Genomic DNA, 17,183 nt, shown 5'->3' with positions numbered 1-17,183 from the left:
GAGATATCCCTGTCAACTTGATAGACCCATGTTTGATTCTTTTTCTCACATATGTTCACGAAACATTATGAAAATGCAGTTTTAGAAGCATTTCCAAAGTGCCGTTATCATAGGAACGTCACAGTGTGTCAAAATTAATGACATCACCGACAAAAGACGTACGTCACATGTATTGATGAAGTCATGTCATTGTAGCACGTGTGAGCTGTCTTTTCCCTACTCCAGTAAAAGACAGAGTTATCTTTTCCCTAGCAACAGCGGGATAACCCTGTCTAGTATGATGGAATAATAAGAACTTATATAACAAGGTCATCAAATCAATTTGTTTATATTCATTTTCCTCTTTGTCATATTTAGGCCAAAAACATTGTCATATAGAAGAGAATTTTTTAGTTACATTTTGTTGAATCTGTTTGGGTCATCAGCTACTGTGTGTAATGGAATACAGCATCTTGTCAACGTCACACATGTCTGGCATGTACATAACAAATTTGTCACATATGCCGGCACATGCTTCACACATGTGCCTTGAAATGTAAGGTATGAGTGTATATATGCAGAGAGTAATATAACGCATCTGGATCATACATGTACATACTTGTCCCGGGGACATAACCCTGTCTATATTCTACTATCTCACTGGTGACAATATTTATTATGCATTTTATGTTCTGTATTTGGAACAAAATTTGTGTCTACACTTGTTATTCAGGGGATATTACATTATATTTTGAACTTATAGTTCAGGGGATATAACTTGTATTTTGCACTTATAGTTCAGGGGAGATAACTGTAATTTTGATTATGAAAGTAAAAAGTATTTGGAAAATATGGTTTTGTTTTTATACTATAACCCAACTTGAAAATGTGATAAAAAATCAAAATCCTGAACATGGTCGGGGACAGCAAAAATTCTGTCAAGATGTAATGATATCTTTAAATGATTTCCTTGAAATTGTTTTTATCTTTAATAGATTGATAAAGAATTAGTCATGTCTCATCATTTGTAATGCTTCATTTAGAAATTGGTATGATTTCAATTTTTATTGGTTGATGAATTTCACATTAGAGATAATTCAGATTAAGATCTTTTTGAAGAAAGTAATTATTTGCATTTTATCATGTCAATGAAGACAGATACAAACACATCAAAGATTTCTGGTACTAGGCCAAAATATGCCTTATAGATAGCAGCAGTACATGTATAGCTTCATGTTTCAGGCACAGCTCTGTAGTTAAATGCTGAGATTTTTTGGCCATGAAATGAAATGTTTGGTGTAAAGGTCTAGGAGCAGAATAACAGGCAAGGGGATCCAAAGCACTTAACTTAGAGCACTGTGCCTGGACAACTGATTGGAATCAATTACAGAGAGTTTGTCTGTAGGATCTAGGAGATAGTCAGAACCAGGTGTAGGTTAAAGGGCTGGGGAGAGGAAGGGTGGGGGATGAGAGGTGAGGGGGTCAGGGAAGGGCTGGGGATGGGATAGGGGAGGTAAGTATGAGGGAGTCAGGAGATAGTCAGTAACAGGTGTAGGTTAAAGGGGAGGGGAGGGAGGGGTGAGGATGAGAGGTGAGGGGTCAGGGAAGGGCTGGGGATGGGATAGGGGAGGTAAGGATGAGGGGGTGAGAGGATGAAGGGATCACCAGATAGTCAGTACCAGGTGTAGGTTAAAGGGCTGGGGAGGGGAGGGGTGAGAGATGAGAGGTGAGGGGGTTGGGGAAGGGCTGGGGATGGGATAGGGGAGGTAAGGATGAGGGGGTCAGGAGATAGTCAGTAACAGGTGTAGGTTAAAGGGCTGGGGAGGGGAGGGGTGAGAGATGAGAGGTGAGGGGGTTGGGGAAGGGCTGGGGATGGGATAGGGGAGGTAAGGATGAGGGGGTCAGGAGATAGTCAGTAACAGGTGTAGGTTAAAGGGTTGGGAGGGCAGGGGTGAGAGATGAGAGGTGAGGGGTTGGGGAAGGACTGGGGCATGTGGATAGGGGAGGTAAGGAGGGGTGAGAGGATGGTCAGGAGAACAGATAGTCAGTAACAGGTGTAGGTTAAAGGGCTGGGGAGGGAGGGGTGAGAGATGGAGTGAGGGGGTTGGGATTGGGGAGGGATAGGGAGTAAGGATGAGGGGGTCAGGTAGATAGTCAGTACAGGTGTAGGTTAAAGGGCTGGGGAGGGGAGGGTTGAGAGATGAGAGGTGAGGGGGTTGGGGAAGGGCTGGGGATGGGATAGGGGAGGTAAGGATGAGGGGTCAGGAGATAGTCAGTAACAGGTGTAGGTTAAAGGGCTTGGGAGGGCAGGGGTGAGAGATTGAGAGGTGAGGGGTTGGGGAAGGGCTGGGGATGGGATAGGGGAGGTAAGGATGAGGGACTGAGAGGATGGGGGATCACAGATAGTCAGTAACAGGTGTAGGTTAAAGGCTGGGGAGGGGAGGGGTGAGAGATGAGAGGTGAGGGGGTTGGGGAAGGGCTGGGGATGGGATAGGGGAGGTAAGGATGAGGGGGTCAGGAGATAGTCAGTACCAGGTGTAGGTTAAAGGGCTGGGGAGGGGAGGGGTGAGAGATGAGAGGTGAGGGGGTTGGGGAGGGGCTGGGGATGGGATAGGGGAGGTAAGGATGAGGGGGTCAGGAGATAGTCAGTAACAGGTCTAGGTTAAAGGGCTTGGGAGGGCAGGGGTGAGAGATGAGAGGTGAGGGGTTGGGGAAGGACTGGGCATGGGATAGGGGAGAGGTTAGGATGAGGGGGTCAGGAGATAGTCAGTAACAGGCGTAGGGCTTTAAGGGCTGGATGATGGAGGTTAGGGGGGTCAGGATATAGTCAGTAAACATGCGTAGGTGGGCTCGATAGAGGAGGGGGGGGGGGGGGGGTGAAGCCCTCACTCCTCATCCCCTCACCCCTCCTCTCCAGGTTGAGGGTGAGAGAAGAAGAGAGGGTGAGGGGTGAGAAGGTGAGAGGTGAGATGAGAGGTGAAAGGTGGGTTGGTGATGGATGGGAGGTGAGGGTTGAGAGTTGAGATGTTAGAGGTTGAGGGGTGAGGGATGAGGGTTAGAGGGTGAGGGATGAGAGTTAAAGGGTGTGTGGGCTTGAAGGTGAGAGGTTAACGATGTGATGGGTTAGAGGTGAGAGGGTGAGGGGGTTAGAGTTGAGAGATTAAGATTAGAGGTGATATTTTAAGGGTGTGAGGTCAGAGAGTAAGAGGTGAGAGGGTGAGAGGGATACAGGAGAGAGGCAAGATAGAGTAGGTTCTAGGTGTAGGTTAAAGGGCTAAAGGGTGAGAGGTGACGGTGGGGGATGAGGGGATGAGGGATGAGGGGGCAAATTAGATAGTATGCACCAGAGGTATGTTAAATGGTAAGAGAGGGGCAGGTAGGGGACCTAGGTTAGGATATGGGGTGAGAGGGTGAGGGGTGCAGTAATAAGGGGGCCAGGTGGGTACTACTATATATAGGAACCAGGTGTTGCAGGGTAATAATTAGGGGCAGGGGAGGGGTGGGCTAGGGTTAGTGAGAGTGAAAGATTGAGGGGAGAGACAATATAGGGTGGGGATGGGGGGATGTAGGTACCAGCTGTAGGGTTTGCAAAAAAATCTTACAATCAATAGGCGGAATGTAGAGAGGTTTTGGGTGGTACATGTTTAGATGGGCCTTATATGACTAACCAAAGTTCTGTGTGATGTATTTTGTTAGAGCTCTGAATCATTTTAATGTGCAAGGCTTCCTGCTATAACACTCTGGAATAGGTGTCCTAATTTGCCCCAGTGCAGTGTCTATAAATAGCCCACAGGCCATTAGGGTTAGGCAAACCTAACAATAAACATTTGGCAGCAGACTACAAGGAATGCTTAAAAAAGGTTTCACCTTGAGTTATCTCTTCTTCATCTTTAAGTTGTGCTAATTGATTTCCATATACTTCCACAAATATGATGACAGCTTTCCATCTGTGGTAGAGATGTATGTAATAACTCCTAATTGGATGAGTATCTGCTCTAAAGCCCTATTTCAGATGCAGCTGTATTGAACTGGGCTGATCATTAACAAACTGGGAGGTCTCCGGTTCGAGTCCTGGTCTGGAGGCTACATTTCCCCTCTCTTATACTCACAGTGGTGGTATAAGGGTCTCCTATGTCTTTGAGGGTGAAAACTTTGAAAAAGGAAAGAGGACTGCAGTGAGACTGTGCATGGATTGGTTCTATCACTGATGACCATGGACCAGGTAGCTTAATTGGTAGCTAGAGCAGCCGGCTATTGTCCAGAGGGAGGTCCTGGGTTCAAACCCCAATCTGACCCCTCTCCTGTTACAGATGTACTTGGGGTTCAGTGAAGAGACTTTGAGCCACATCTAGACCCCTTATATGAAGTTAGAGAGCTGTGTGACATTGAGTCCCCTTGAAGATGGACAGGGTGTGATTTTGAGCCTCCCTCTAGACCCTTTATATAAAGACAGTTGTGTGACTTTTTTAATTTGAGCCCTTATGACACCTGATATTATAGCAGGGAATCCTCCCTCTGGGAATCTCGATACAGAGATAATTGGAGTGAATAGAGAGACTGGGAATTCCCATTTGAAACCCTGATTGATATAGAGATGATAAAAGTGTGATTTGGAGACGACTAAGAATTCCCCTCTGGAACCCCAATATAGGGATAATTTGAGTGTGATGATGAGAGAGTGGGAATCCCCCTCTGGAACCTCGATATAGAGATAATTGGAGTGTGATAGAGAGTGTGGGAATCCCCCTCTGGAACCTTGATATAGAGATAATTGGAGTGTGATGGAGAGAGTGGGAATACCCCTTCGGAACCTCGATATATAGATAATTGGAGTTTGATGGAGAGAGTGGGAATACCCCTCTGGAACCTCAATATAGAGATAATTGGAGTGTGATGGAGAGAGTGGGAATCCCCCTCTGGAGCCCTGATATAGAGATAATTGGAGTGTGATGGAGAGAGTGGGAATCCCCCCTCTGGAGCCCCGATATAGAGATAATTGGAGTGTGATGGAGAGAGTGGGAATCCCCCTCTGGAACCTCGATATAGAGATAATTGGAGTGTGATGGAGAGAGTGGGAATCCCCCTCTGGAACCTCGATATAGAGATAATTGGAGTGTGATGGAGAGAGTGGGAATACCCCTCTGGAACCTCGATATAGAGATAATTGGAGTGTGATAGAGAGAGTGGGAATCCCCCTCTGGAACCTCGATATAGAGATAATTGGAGTGTGATGGAGAGAGTGGGAATCCCCCTCTGGAACCTCGATATAGAGATAATTGGAGTGTGATGGAGAGAGTGGGAATACCCCTCTGGAACCTCAATATAGAGATAATTGGAGTGTGATGGAGAGAGTGGGAATCCCCCTCTGGAGCCCCGATATAGAGATAATTGGAGTGTGATGGAGAGAGTGGGAATCCCCCTCTGGAGCCCCGATATAGAGATAATTGGAGTGTGATAGGGAGGCTGGGAGACTATGAGCTGTGTCTGTTTATAAACAGGATGTGAGTGTAAAGTCAGTGTCCAACATGGCACTAGTGACTGTTTGACACCAGGATTTTATAGCAGGAATGGAACTTTTGGTTCACCCCAGGTCTCTGGCTCCCAGGGGTAGGTACCACATCAGTCTTTATCATTGTCTGTAGGTTCTACATGTATAGGGCTTTGTAATCGGTAGATATTTGGGTCCATAGGGTTTGTACCTGATATGAACTCTTTATCTTTGACTTTAGGTTTATCTGTTACGAGGGTCAGTTGATCCCTGCACAGGTCCTTAGGGTAGTGAAAGGTATCTGTTGTTTCTATTCTGTATATTATGTATGATCCCTAGGGACCACCGATATACCTGGCCCCTACTTGTATTACTAATGCATAATGAAGCTTATAATTTTGACTGAAACAATTTTCTGGAGTATTTTTAAAATGGTAATGAGCACTGTTTATTTATTTTTTATTCTTTTGATTTTGAATTCAATTTTGTTGAATTTTAATTTAACTGTTGAAGTGTATTTGCATGTGAGCGGGTGATTTGGGGTTAAGGGGATAACCGTGGGGTATGACAATGGGGTATAACCCTGGGGTATGACAAGTGGGGATGGAAATAACCCTGGAGTATGACAAAGGGGGTTGGGGATAACCCAGAGGTATATGACAATGGAGGATGGGGATAACCCTGGGGCATGACAATGGTGATGGGGATAACCCTGGGGTATGACAATGGTAGGTGGGGATAACCCTGGGGTATGACAATGGGGGATGGGGATATAACCCTGGGGAATAAAAATGTGGGATGGGTATAAACCTGGGGTTTGGCAATGGGGATGGGATAACCTGAAGTATGACAATGGTGGATGGATAACCCTGAAGTATGACAATGGTGGATGGGTATAACCCTGGGGTACGACAATGGTGATGGGGATAACCCAGGGTATGACAATCGGGGATGGGGATGACCCTGGGTATGACAACTTGGGGATATGGATACCACTGGGGTATGACAATGGGGGATGGTATAACCCTGGGGTATTACAATGGTGATGGGGATAACCCTGGGGTATGACAATGGGGGATGGGGATAACCCTGGGATACGTATGACAACTGCCATGGGGATTTGGATACCACTTGGGTATGACAATGGTGATGAGGAATAACCCTGGGGTACGTATGACATTGGGAGATGGGGATAACCCAGGGGTATGCAATGGTGATGGGGATAACCCTGGGGTATGACAATGGAGTCTGGGATAACCCTGGAGTATGACAACTGCCATGGGATTTGAATACCGCTGAGGTAATAACAATGGTGATGTGGATAACCCTGGGGTACATATGACATTGGGAGATGGGGATAACCCAGGGGTATGCAATGGTGATGGGGATAACCCTGGGGTATGACAATGGAGTCTGGGATAACCCTGGAGTATGACAACTGCCATGGGGATTTGAATACCGCTGAGGTAATAACAATGGTGATGTGGATAACCCTGGGGTACGTATGACATTGGGAGATGGGAATAACCCAGGGGTATGCAATGTTGATGGGGATAACACTGGGGTATGACAATGGAGTGGGGATAACCCTGGGGTATGACAATGGAGTGGGGATATTCCTGGAGTATGACAACTGGGGATTGGGATACCTCTGGGGTATAACAATGGTGATGGGGATAACCCTGGGGTGTAAAAAATTTAGGTTTGGTATAAACCTGGGGTATGACAATGTGGATTAGGATAACCCTGATATACGACAATTGGGGTCGGGGATAACCCCTATGTAAGGCATGGGGGTTGGGGATAACCCTGGGGTATGACAATAGGGGATGAGTATAACCCAGAGGTATGACAATAGGGGATTGGGTTAACCCTGGGTATGGCATTGAGGGGTGGGGATAACCAGGAGTATGGCAATTGGGTGTGGGATAACCCAGGGGTATGACAATGATGGTGGAGATAACCCCTGGGTATGACAATGGGGGGAGGGATAACCCTGGGGTATGACAATGGGAATTGGAAATGCATATCCGCTGAATGTTCTTGATATTGTTTTGCACGGGTAGTATATCATAAATCTGTTCCATATATCAAGTAATAATACAGAACTTTACAGACATGATCCGCTTCTATGGCATTTTACAGTTTGTTTTCTTGTCAACCTTATACTACAGCTATAGAATATGAAGGTGTGTGTGGGGAGGGTTGGCATTCAATCATTGTGTTACCTGTATATCTGTTCATTCATATCCTGTTCTCCTGTTCCTTCCCTACTCTGTATGGAGGTGGGGGCTTTAACAGACAATTTTTATTTTTGATGCATGTTTCTGCTGTAGGCATAATAAATACACCAAATATGCTGTTCACGGTGGCCTTCAAACTTAGTACTTTGTGTCTATATGTTATGTAGATAATAAACCTTAATTATAAAGCCCTACTTGTTATCTTGCACAGCTGTCTCTCTGAACAGACCTGTACCAACAGTTGTCTCCCTTCCTACACTGATTGTATCACCTTCAGTTTATTACCTGTAGTTCACAAGAAACTTTGCCCTAAAGAAATATTTCGTACATAATCATACACTGGCTATTATAGCCCTCGATCTCCATTCCTGTTTGCCCTAACAAACTGTGTCCTACCCCTGACCATATGTAGGGATCGAGATTGAGATTGAGGTGGGGGCATATGTTTTTAATGTCTTTCAGACATTTTCTTGTGTGTAAACTAATAAAAATCCAATATGAAATTTTAAAAGGATTTATTAGATACCTTATAATGGATTGAATTCCTGACAATTATGTTTGTTTGGAAGAAATAAGGCTCAATTTCAATTACATTGTAGATTATGCGCTTAATTGTGTTAAAAATTTACTTTATTTTAAGTCTTAGAATATATTGATATTTTCATTTTCATTATATGTGAAAACTGTAGATTAAAGTGTCAAATTAAGTCATTTATTACAGAGATGTTACCTACCTTTTTTTTTGAAACAGACTATAGATTGAAATGAGTGCTGCAGCTAAGTTGACTTTTCTGAAACAGACTATATGTGACACACCAAAGCAAGCACCCTATTGTGTACTGGACAACATTACACCTGTACTCAGGTGATATGAGGTGACTGTCTGATTGTGTGTAGGTGTAGAAAACCCTTCAGCTTTAACTTCAGTTTTTACTCATGTTGACATATATATATAAACCTCATTGACAGCATTGTCTTCGTGAAAGAGAATTATCAATTGCTCAAAATTTAAATTTTCGGTAATTCATTTAAAATTCAATTCTGTCTAAACTCATATCTTACTAAACTGAGTCACCTTTATATATTACAATGTTGAATATGATCTGTGTGTGACAAAATGTATACACCTAAGTAAATGAAACACACACATTTTACATGTAACACTGCACATTTTATGCAGGTATATGTAACAAACTTCAGAAAAGTTTTCAGTAACTTGAGAAGTTTTGATTACCCTGTGGGTGGGCCCCTTTCGGACAGATCAAAACATCCCTAGTGGAATGAATGGGCTGTACAGATTTTACCTGTGTGTACAGGTATTATATACAGGTGTTTTAGGCATGGCTCCCCGGGATTACTGACTAGGGGACAGTGGTGGCCCCTTAGATTATACCTGTGCTCAGACGGTTGGGGTCTGTCCCTGTAACGGATTATAAACCTGCAATAATCATGGATAATATTAATACAGGTAAGTGTTTTATATCTATACATAGGTATACACCAGGTACGCACTGATGTCTTAATCTCACATGGCCAGGTGAGAAAACCTGAGGAAATGTCTACAGGTGATATGAGCCTTAATATGTGTTAGGGAGGGGGTCACTTACATTTGTACCACCTGGGGTGAACCCTTATTGTCCTTGGGTCGTTAATTGACCTATGTTAGCTGGACCAGTTACCTGTATACCCCTATTGAGGTACCTGTGTGACAAACTTTTGTAGACTATAGGTCTATATAGGACAGGTGTGTTAAGTATATTGTTGTTATTCTTGTGCTTTAACTGTACAGGTATGCTGTAAGACTGGTGTCTCCACCTAATTCTCTTTACCTTTATAGTCCCTGGCTGAGTTTGTCACTATTCCTCTAGATTGGATATTAATCTGCATGGATATTATTTGTGAGATGGATTTATAATATTTTTTAAGTGAACTTTAAAACTTTGGATTCGATGGTCGACGGACACATAGATGCTTCCCGTTTTAATAGGATTTATTTTTATAACTGTTTGGAGCCAGCCAGAACCACGTAAGGAGATGACTTGCAAAAGGAAAATATTTATATAAAAATTTGAAATATTTTGGAAAATAATGAATCATTGATTCAGTTGAGAAGAGATTTTGACATAAATGACATAAATATACCTTGCAGCTACCGTAAACTACCTGGAGTAACACCAAATCATATGATTCAAAATCTTCACAAAGTTTCGATTCTACCCAATTACAAGGTTTATAGTGATTTATATTTGCCAATGATACAAACATCAGACTTTATCTACAGATCGAGACACAGTTACAGGTAAGCATGTGTTTCCTTACAGGTAAAAGTCGTTAATATCATATTGTTTATGATGCGCACAAGGACATGTATGTCATTGCTGTAACTGCAGTTTTATACCCCTTGTTTTTTTTTTGTTTGATTATAAGTTTAAACATCCTATTAACAGCCAGAGTCATTTAAGGACATGCCAGGTTTGTTGGTGGAGGAAAGCCGGAGTACCCGGAGAAAAAACCACCAACCAGCAGTCAGTACCTGGCAACTCCCCCATATGGGATTCGAACTCGCGAACCAGAGGTGGAGGGCATGTGGTAATTAATATGTCGGTACATCTTAACCACTCGGCCACCGCGGCCCCCTTATATACCCAATGTGCTGGAGCCATGCATACATGCACATATATGGTGGAACAACAAGGTTTATTGCCTTAATATGTATTGGTTTTTATGCCAACATTATCTATGTCAGCTATAGATCCTTGAAATTTTTTTTGAATACATGTATATTTTAGAACTTAGTTATTTATAAGGTGGAAATGAAAAGAAAAAAAATTCTATGATTCCCAAAACATTTTCTTTTCCCCTTATATATATATATTATATAAATATAAAGAATAAATATATAGATTAAATTATCAAATCTGGTTATGATTGAAATGTTTTAAAAATTACATCATTGGGTAATTTATGGTAAATTAATTACCTCTTACCTCTTTGGTAATCTAGCTAATTTAATAAAATTATGAATATCAATTTTAATAGATTGATTCCATAATCTTATACATATTTTGTTTATCTTCTATGAAAAAGATAAGAAATGGATAGTACATGAGATTAATAAAAAAATAATTATATATGTATGTGTTGAAGTGATCAAATTAAAATACAATTACAATGAAAAAATGTATGATATTTGTCCTGGTAATTGATTTAATTATTAAATGTCTAAAAATTAAAACTTTAACTAGGTAAGTTTTTTCTAAAAAGAACCCATTACTTTAGACAAAAAGGCGATTATATAGCATATAAAAAAATCAATTAAAACTTAATTACGTATGCATGAATGTAATTAAATTAATTAAGGGTTGCAATATTTCCTAATAATTAAGAATTGGTATTGTAAAATTTGTATAAATTGAATAGAAATTACACAATTCTTATAATTTAAAAAAGTTTGAAGTTTGCATGAAGTAATATGACCAATGTTTATAAATATGTAACGTTCAAATAACTTTAGTATTAGTTGAATTTTTATATTACATTATTATTTCATTAAAACCTGAAATCAAAACTATATATGATGTGCAATATATAACTAGTAGAAACTTAACATGTAAGTGCAGTTACCTTTTAATTAGCTAATTAGATCACAAATAAGTGAATTTGGTTTATTCTTGAGTTCTTAATTATGTTGGGTATAACACTATATATTTCGGTTTATAAATAAGATTTGTGTCAATCTAAAGGTATATGGATAATGTGTTTTACTATAGATAGAATCCTTCATTACATTACATAATACTCTTATTGTCATTTATACTTATTGTTGACTGGGTTGAGTGTTTTAACAACTTAAAGAACTGTTTAACAAATGTGTTGACAGAAAAAACCAGTTTACCCTACGAGTGTTACAAGATCTGAGAGTGCTTTATACTTTTATAAAAACAAGGGCTACAAAGCATGAATTCAAAGTGGTTATACTGGGTTGAAACTTCTCGAGTTGTCAAAAGCTATATAAAGAGTTGTTGTTTCTCTATCTGAATGATATAGAGTGCTAAGTTGTTTTATTTGTCTATAGAGACGTTCAGAAGTTCTTGTGTAAATATTTTGTTCCTTTTTATTTCATTTCCACAGGTACTTGCAATATTAGCTGTCGACTAGGTCTCAAATGGTCCAGGCATTATTTAGCTGGCAAATGTCCACAAAATTTAATTCTTTATCTAAAAAGTAAATAAGGTGTGAGTTGGTCATACATTTTAACTTTCTGTTAAAACTTTTCTGAAGTTTTGTATTTAGCAGGATATATCATGGCTGGTTTTAATTTAATAATATATAAAATGTCAAAATAGAACAACATGAGTGGACAATGACGTTCCCCTTGCATAACCCCATGGCCATTATAAATGTAGAAACTCTATGAATCAGTCTCATCCTGGTTCATGATCAAGTGACCTTGAAGATCAGCATGTAAAGGTCATCAGTTTAAATTGTACCAAGTAAAAAGATTAACATTTATAAATATAAAGCTGAAGGCAAAGTTTTACAAAATGTGATCATATGGCAGAAGTGGTGAAGATTCAAAAATGTCAAATTTGTTGGGCTATGAAATGTCAAAGTGGAGCAACTAAAAATAGATTCATTTTGGCAAGATTGATACCTGCAGGAATATACCGACATATATTAGTTTAATGTCATATTAATAGCCAGGGTCATGTAAGGATGTGCTAGATTTATTGGTGGAGAAAAACTGGAGTACCTGGAGAAAAACCACAACCAATGCCCCACATAGGATTTGAACTCACAACCCAGAAAAAACACCAAACATTATATGGGCATCCCTCAAGAATCGGTCTTTGCTAATGCCTAAGAGCTAAGTGTGTGAACCAGTTATATGTTGTATTTAAATATTGTCAGATACCTCAACCACTATGCCCTCCGAATTGCAACTTAATACAGTTAAACAATGTATGTCTTTACATAACTCAATTTAAATCGTCCGCTTAAAGCACATATAGAACATATTTAGGAGTACCTGTAGGAACAGGTGAGAATTTACCTGTAAGGTGTGTTTATACCTGCGTTTTACCTGTAAATCACGCTGAAATGTTTAGATTAAGCACCGATATGTACATGTGTGCAGGTTAAAATATTTACAGATCAAATGTTGTGGACTGGTGCTATTTAATGCATGCCTACATAGCTAAATGTAGACACTGTTCATTTATTAGCTCAGTCTCACAGAACATGGCTTGTACTGTGAGTATAATACAGATATATACAGTACAAATGGGCCATTCATGGCATGGGTATACAGTTTACAGTTCAGGGTTGAATATGGTCAGGTTCATACAGGGTCATTAAGGGTCATATATAAATCAACAAAGGTCATACAAGGTCAGCAATAATTGATGCAAAGTTCTCAAGGATGACAAGGGTCACTAAGAGTCATACAAGGTCATCAAAGGTCATCAAAGGTCACAAGGTCATCAAGGCCGGGTCATACAAGATCATCGCTAATAATGATGCAAAGTTATCAAGTAATTCAAAAATAGTCACAAATTAAAAAGGTTTACAGAGTCACTCAAGGTCATTCAGGGTCAATAAAACTTAATGGGTCAAGGTACCAAGGGTCATACAGGGTTATAAAAGGTCATAAGGGTTATCAAGGGTCGTACAGGATTATCAAGGGTCATACAGGATTTTCAAGGGTCATACAGGAATATCAAGGGTCATACAAGGTTATTCAGGGTTGCATTACAGGGTCACTTAAAGCTTAATGGGATCATAAAATATTTCATGAGGTTCTTTCAAAGTCATCATACGTGACATACCGCATGATTATAGTGTAACACGGAACCTACAGTATTTGCTGTATAGGGATTAATAAAGTGTTATCAAAGCATTAGTCAGGGTCACTGTGTAGAGGTCATGTATGGTCGCCATGTAGATGTCATGTAGGGTCACCATGTAGAGGTCATGTAGGGACACCATATAGAGGTCATGTAGGGTCACCATGTAGAGGTCATTTAGAATTACCATGTAGATGTCAATTAGGGTACCATGTAGACGTCATGTAGAGGTAATGTGGGGTTGTCATGTAGAGGTAATGTAGGGTCACCATGTAGAGGTCATGTAGAGTCATCATGTCTAGAAGTCATTTAGCTAGGGTCAACATGTAGAGGTCATGTATAGGGTCAATACGTAGAGGTCATGTAGGGTCACTGTGATGATGCAGTTAGGTTCACCATTAATAAGGAACCATAGATATGCAGTATAAGGGGCCATACAGGGTCACATTGGCACTAGTAGGATCAATTTGGGATCACAGTGATTATTGAATGTCAATTTATTTCTAATTGTGCATTTAATATGGAATCTCATGAAAGTTTGTTTATTCTATAGTCAAGGTAGACTTTTATTAATGAAGGCTTTTTACCTGATATAAAGGACCTCTACTCAAGATTTGGCATTAAAACAGAAAGGAACAGAAATATACCTGGTAATGATAATTAAATGTTGAAGGTATTCACAACATTGATTTTTAGTATTGAAATGGTGGTCAAATTATCAGAGAGTATTCTTCAAAATGAAGACCAGAGATCAGTAGACTTTAGGGAGGGTTCTTAATCTCTGATCTATATAATTATTTATTTCATTAATCCGACTGTAAGTCTGCCACTCCCCCAGACGACACCGTATTTACATGGTCATAACCACAACTATTTCCTGTGTCTAAATATAGATTGACTTACCCAGCAATACAGGAATGTCTAATTACACCTTTTCTTACCTGTGTGTACTGATAAGAGTTGCAGTCACGGGTCTCTATGGCCTGTTAAACCTGATTTAAATTGAGGTCTACATATGCAAGACCTTATGACCAGATATGAAGGTAACAAAAGTTTTCAAGGACCTGTTGACCAAATATCAATGGTGACAAGAGGTCCTGAGGACCCGTTGACCAAATATCAATGGTGACAAGATGTCTAAAGGGCCAGTTGACCAGATGCTAATGGTGACAAGAGGTCTAAAGAACATGTTTACCAGAAAGCATGGTAACAAAAGGTCTAATTTGGGCTGTTGACCAAATATCATTGATGACAAAAGGTCTAAAGGGCCTGTTGACCAGATATCAATGGTGACAAGATGTCTAAAGACCTGTCGGCCATAAGTTAATGATGACAAGAGGTCTAAAGGACCTGTTGGTTTGGTGTCAATGGTGACAAGAGGTCTAAAGGACCTGTTGACCAGATGATACAGATGTAAGGGGAATTATAAATAATTCAAGAGTCTTTGGTGGAGACCATGATCCTAAAAATTGAATATGCAGATAACAATGTTAGTAAGGGACTTTAGCTCTAGCTGTCCATGCATACATGTACATGTATTAGAAAAAAAATGAGAGTGCATGTGTGTTTATATTGTTGTCTGTATATGAATAAGCTCAAAACAAGACAGTCTTTCCTGACATTTATAAAGTCATTTCCACATCTCATATACAGCTCTATCTAGCTGTCATAAAAAGACACGGTCTGTTGACTTTGTATTTAATTGGACTGTAAAGGTCAAGGTCACCTTAAACACATATAAAATGTATTTGTAAGTGGCAGTTATAGCTTTCAGTTTCAATTTTATTAAATTTTCATCAACAATAGAGATATATGTAACAACTGGTCTGACTCACTGCTCAAAGAATGTAAACATTTGTGATGTGGAATTTTATATGGTAATTTGAGGAAATTAATGATACATACTGCATCATGGGCATGTGTCACGAGTACTTGAGTTTTAATGTTCCATTTGTAATTTCCCTATGGTGGCCTAATTCTGCTATATGTCATGTCATAAATATCTCAAAAGTCTTTTGCAATAACACTTAGTTTGTATGCTCAAAATGAAATATACAGTAATTAAATGAATGTGTCAGACTTTACATTGTCCCTACAGTCAAATGAAAAAAGATGTCTGGAAATTATTTCCTTTCATGCTGATATTTCAATTTTTAATAATGAAATGCACATAAAGTGCTCACTTATATACCGTATGCACAAATTCTACATATTATACCATGAACAAAATGAAGCTGTATATTATGTACTGGTAGTCATTTTGGCAGATGAATAATATTTGGATCAAGACCGCATGTTCAGTTAGGGCCCAGGTTGCACATCTGTAGTTCTTTAAATGTTACATGACATGTGGATGGATTGGTTTATAATGTTGTATCATTAACGGCCAAGGTCATTTGAAGTATATGTGTCATGTTTAAAAGATGCAGCAAAGCCAGAGTACCCAGAAAAAAAACCACCAACCTGCAGGCAGTACCTGGCCACTCATGTTTCGGACCCCCCATGGGATTTAAACTTATGACCCATAGTTGGCCATGCTTTTGGTAGGAACATCTAAACCACTTGACTAGTGTATATCCCAAGGATACTATAGCCCGTGGAGAGGGAAGGGGGATTGGCTGTTACATGATAAATAGAATCTTCATTTTGTTGATGTTTTGAATATAAACTAAACATTCTGAACAATTTGTTGACGTGTTACATCTCAGACATACAAGAGATGTGTATATACCACTGTATTTAGCCAACAACATGATACTTTGAATGTTTTACATAAATCCCTGTGATAGTTCCTATGTATACACCAGATATAACTGTCATATCACCAACATTCTCTCCTCCAATGTGTGTACTTAGAGCTATACAGATGAAGGTTAAAAGTCAACTTGTTTGGTACCTATATAAAGGTCAGAGGTCAGACATGTGGTTGTGTTTTGGTAATGAGTGACAGGCATTCTGGTGGGAGAAGGATGGGGTTCTACAGGGAGAACCTGCAGTGAGTATATTTTATATCAAGTGTATATAACACTCTCGGACATTTGATATAATATTTTCAAAGAAAGTGGTTATTGGGTTAACTAAATATATATGTGTTGTCATAGTCTACATTATCAAGTACAATGGATGAGATGCCCATCATGATCTATGTATGACCAGAGGGTGACTTCATTTTGACTGACGGCAGTGTCAGATTAACTCTACATAACAAGATAACAGCGTCAGAATTCTATGTGTAAGGTACTTATTTTAACTTCAATTCATTTTCATACATAATCTCGCTTTTGACTTATGTAATGACTTGTTAGTGTCTACATTTCAAGGTGAGCAGGGTGAGCCGTTGATCTAACGGGGGCCCTCATTCCAAAAGATCTCCAGGAGGTCAATGGGATATAGAGGCATGTGCAGCTAACAAAATCTTTTAAAATAGTGAAAACGTGTGAATGAGTAACATATTCCGGCGGTAATTTACAATATAAATTTCAGATTTATTATGAAAAAACATGTTTCATTGAAACGGAGAGAATTTTGAATTACACTGTAGTTGGATCAGTTCTGATCTGGTTTGGAGATGATAACTGTAGGTGATATGATATATATGATTGTATCAGAGCTGGGACATGGCTAGAG

At 39.8% G+C, this 17,183-nt stretch overlaps 1 protein-coding gene across 7 annotated transcripts in view; it reads left to right on the top strand.

Annotated features, from left to right (window-relative positions):
* Positions 1 to 17,183, top strand: part of LOC138317708 (pleckstrin homology-like domain family B member 2) — a 144,437-nt gene that overhangs the window by 66,162 nt on the left and 61,092 nt on the right. The window contains exon 1 of one of the 7 annotated variants that reach the window (XM_069259561.1): positions 5,442 to 5,586. The exons of 4 other annotated variants lie outside the window; for them this stretch is intronic. In XM_069259561.1, coding sequence (XP_069115662.1) covers positions 5,547 to 5,586 — 40 coding nt within the window. In that variant the 5' untranslated portion in view covers positions 5,442 to 5,546. Of the gene's footprint in view, positions 1 to 5,441; positions 5,587 to 8,919; positions 9,179 to 9,485; positions 10,010 to 17,183 lie in introns of those variants that run through there. 2 more of the 7 variants (XM_069259562.1, XM_069259563.1) reach the window with 2 other exon arrangements.

This window comes from Argopecten irradians, chromosome 3, assembly GCF_041381155.1.
Source record: "Argopecten irradians isolate NY chromosome 3, Ai_NY, whole genome shotgun sequence".
NCBI classification, from domain to species: Eukaryota; Metazoa; Mollusca; class Bivalvia; order Pectinida; family Pectinidae; genus Argopecten; species Argopecten irradians.
Note: the sequence above shows the minus strand (reverse complement) of the source record. Positions and strands in the feature narration are given on the sequence as shown.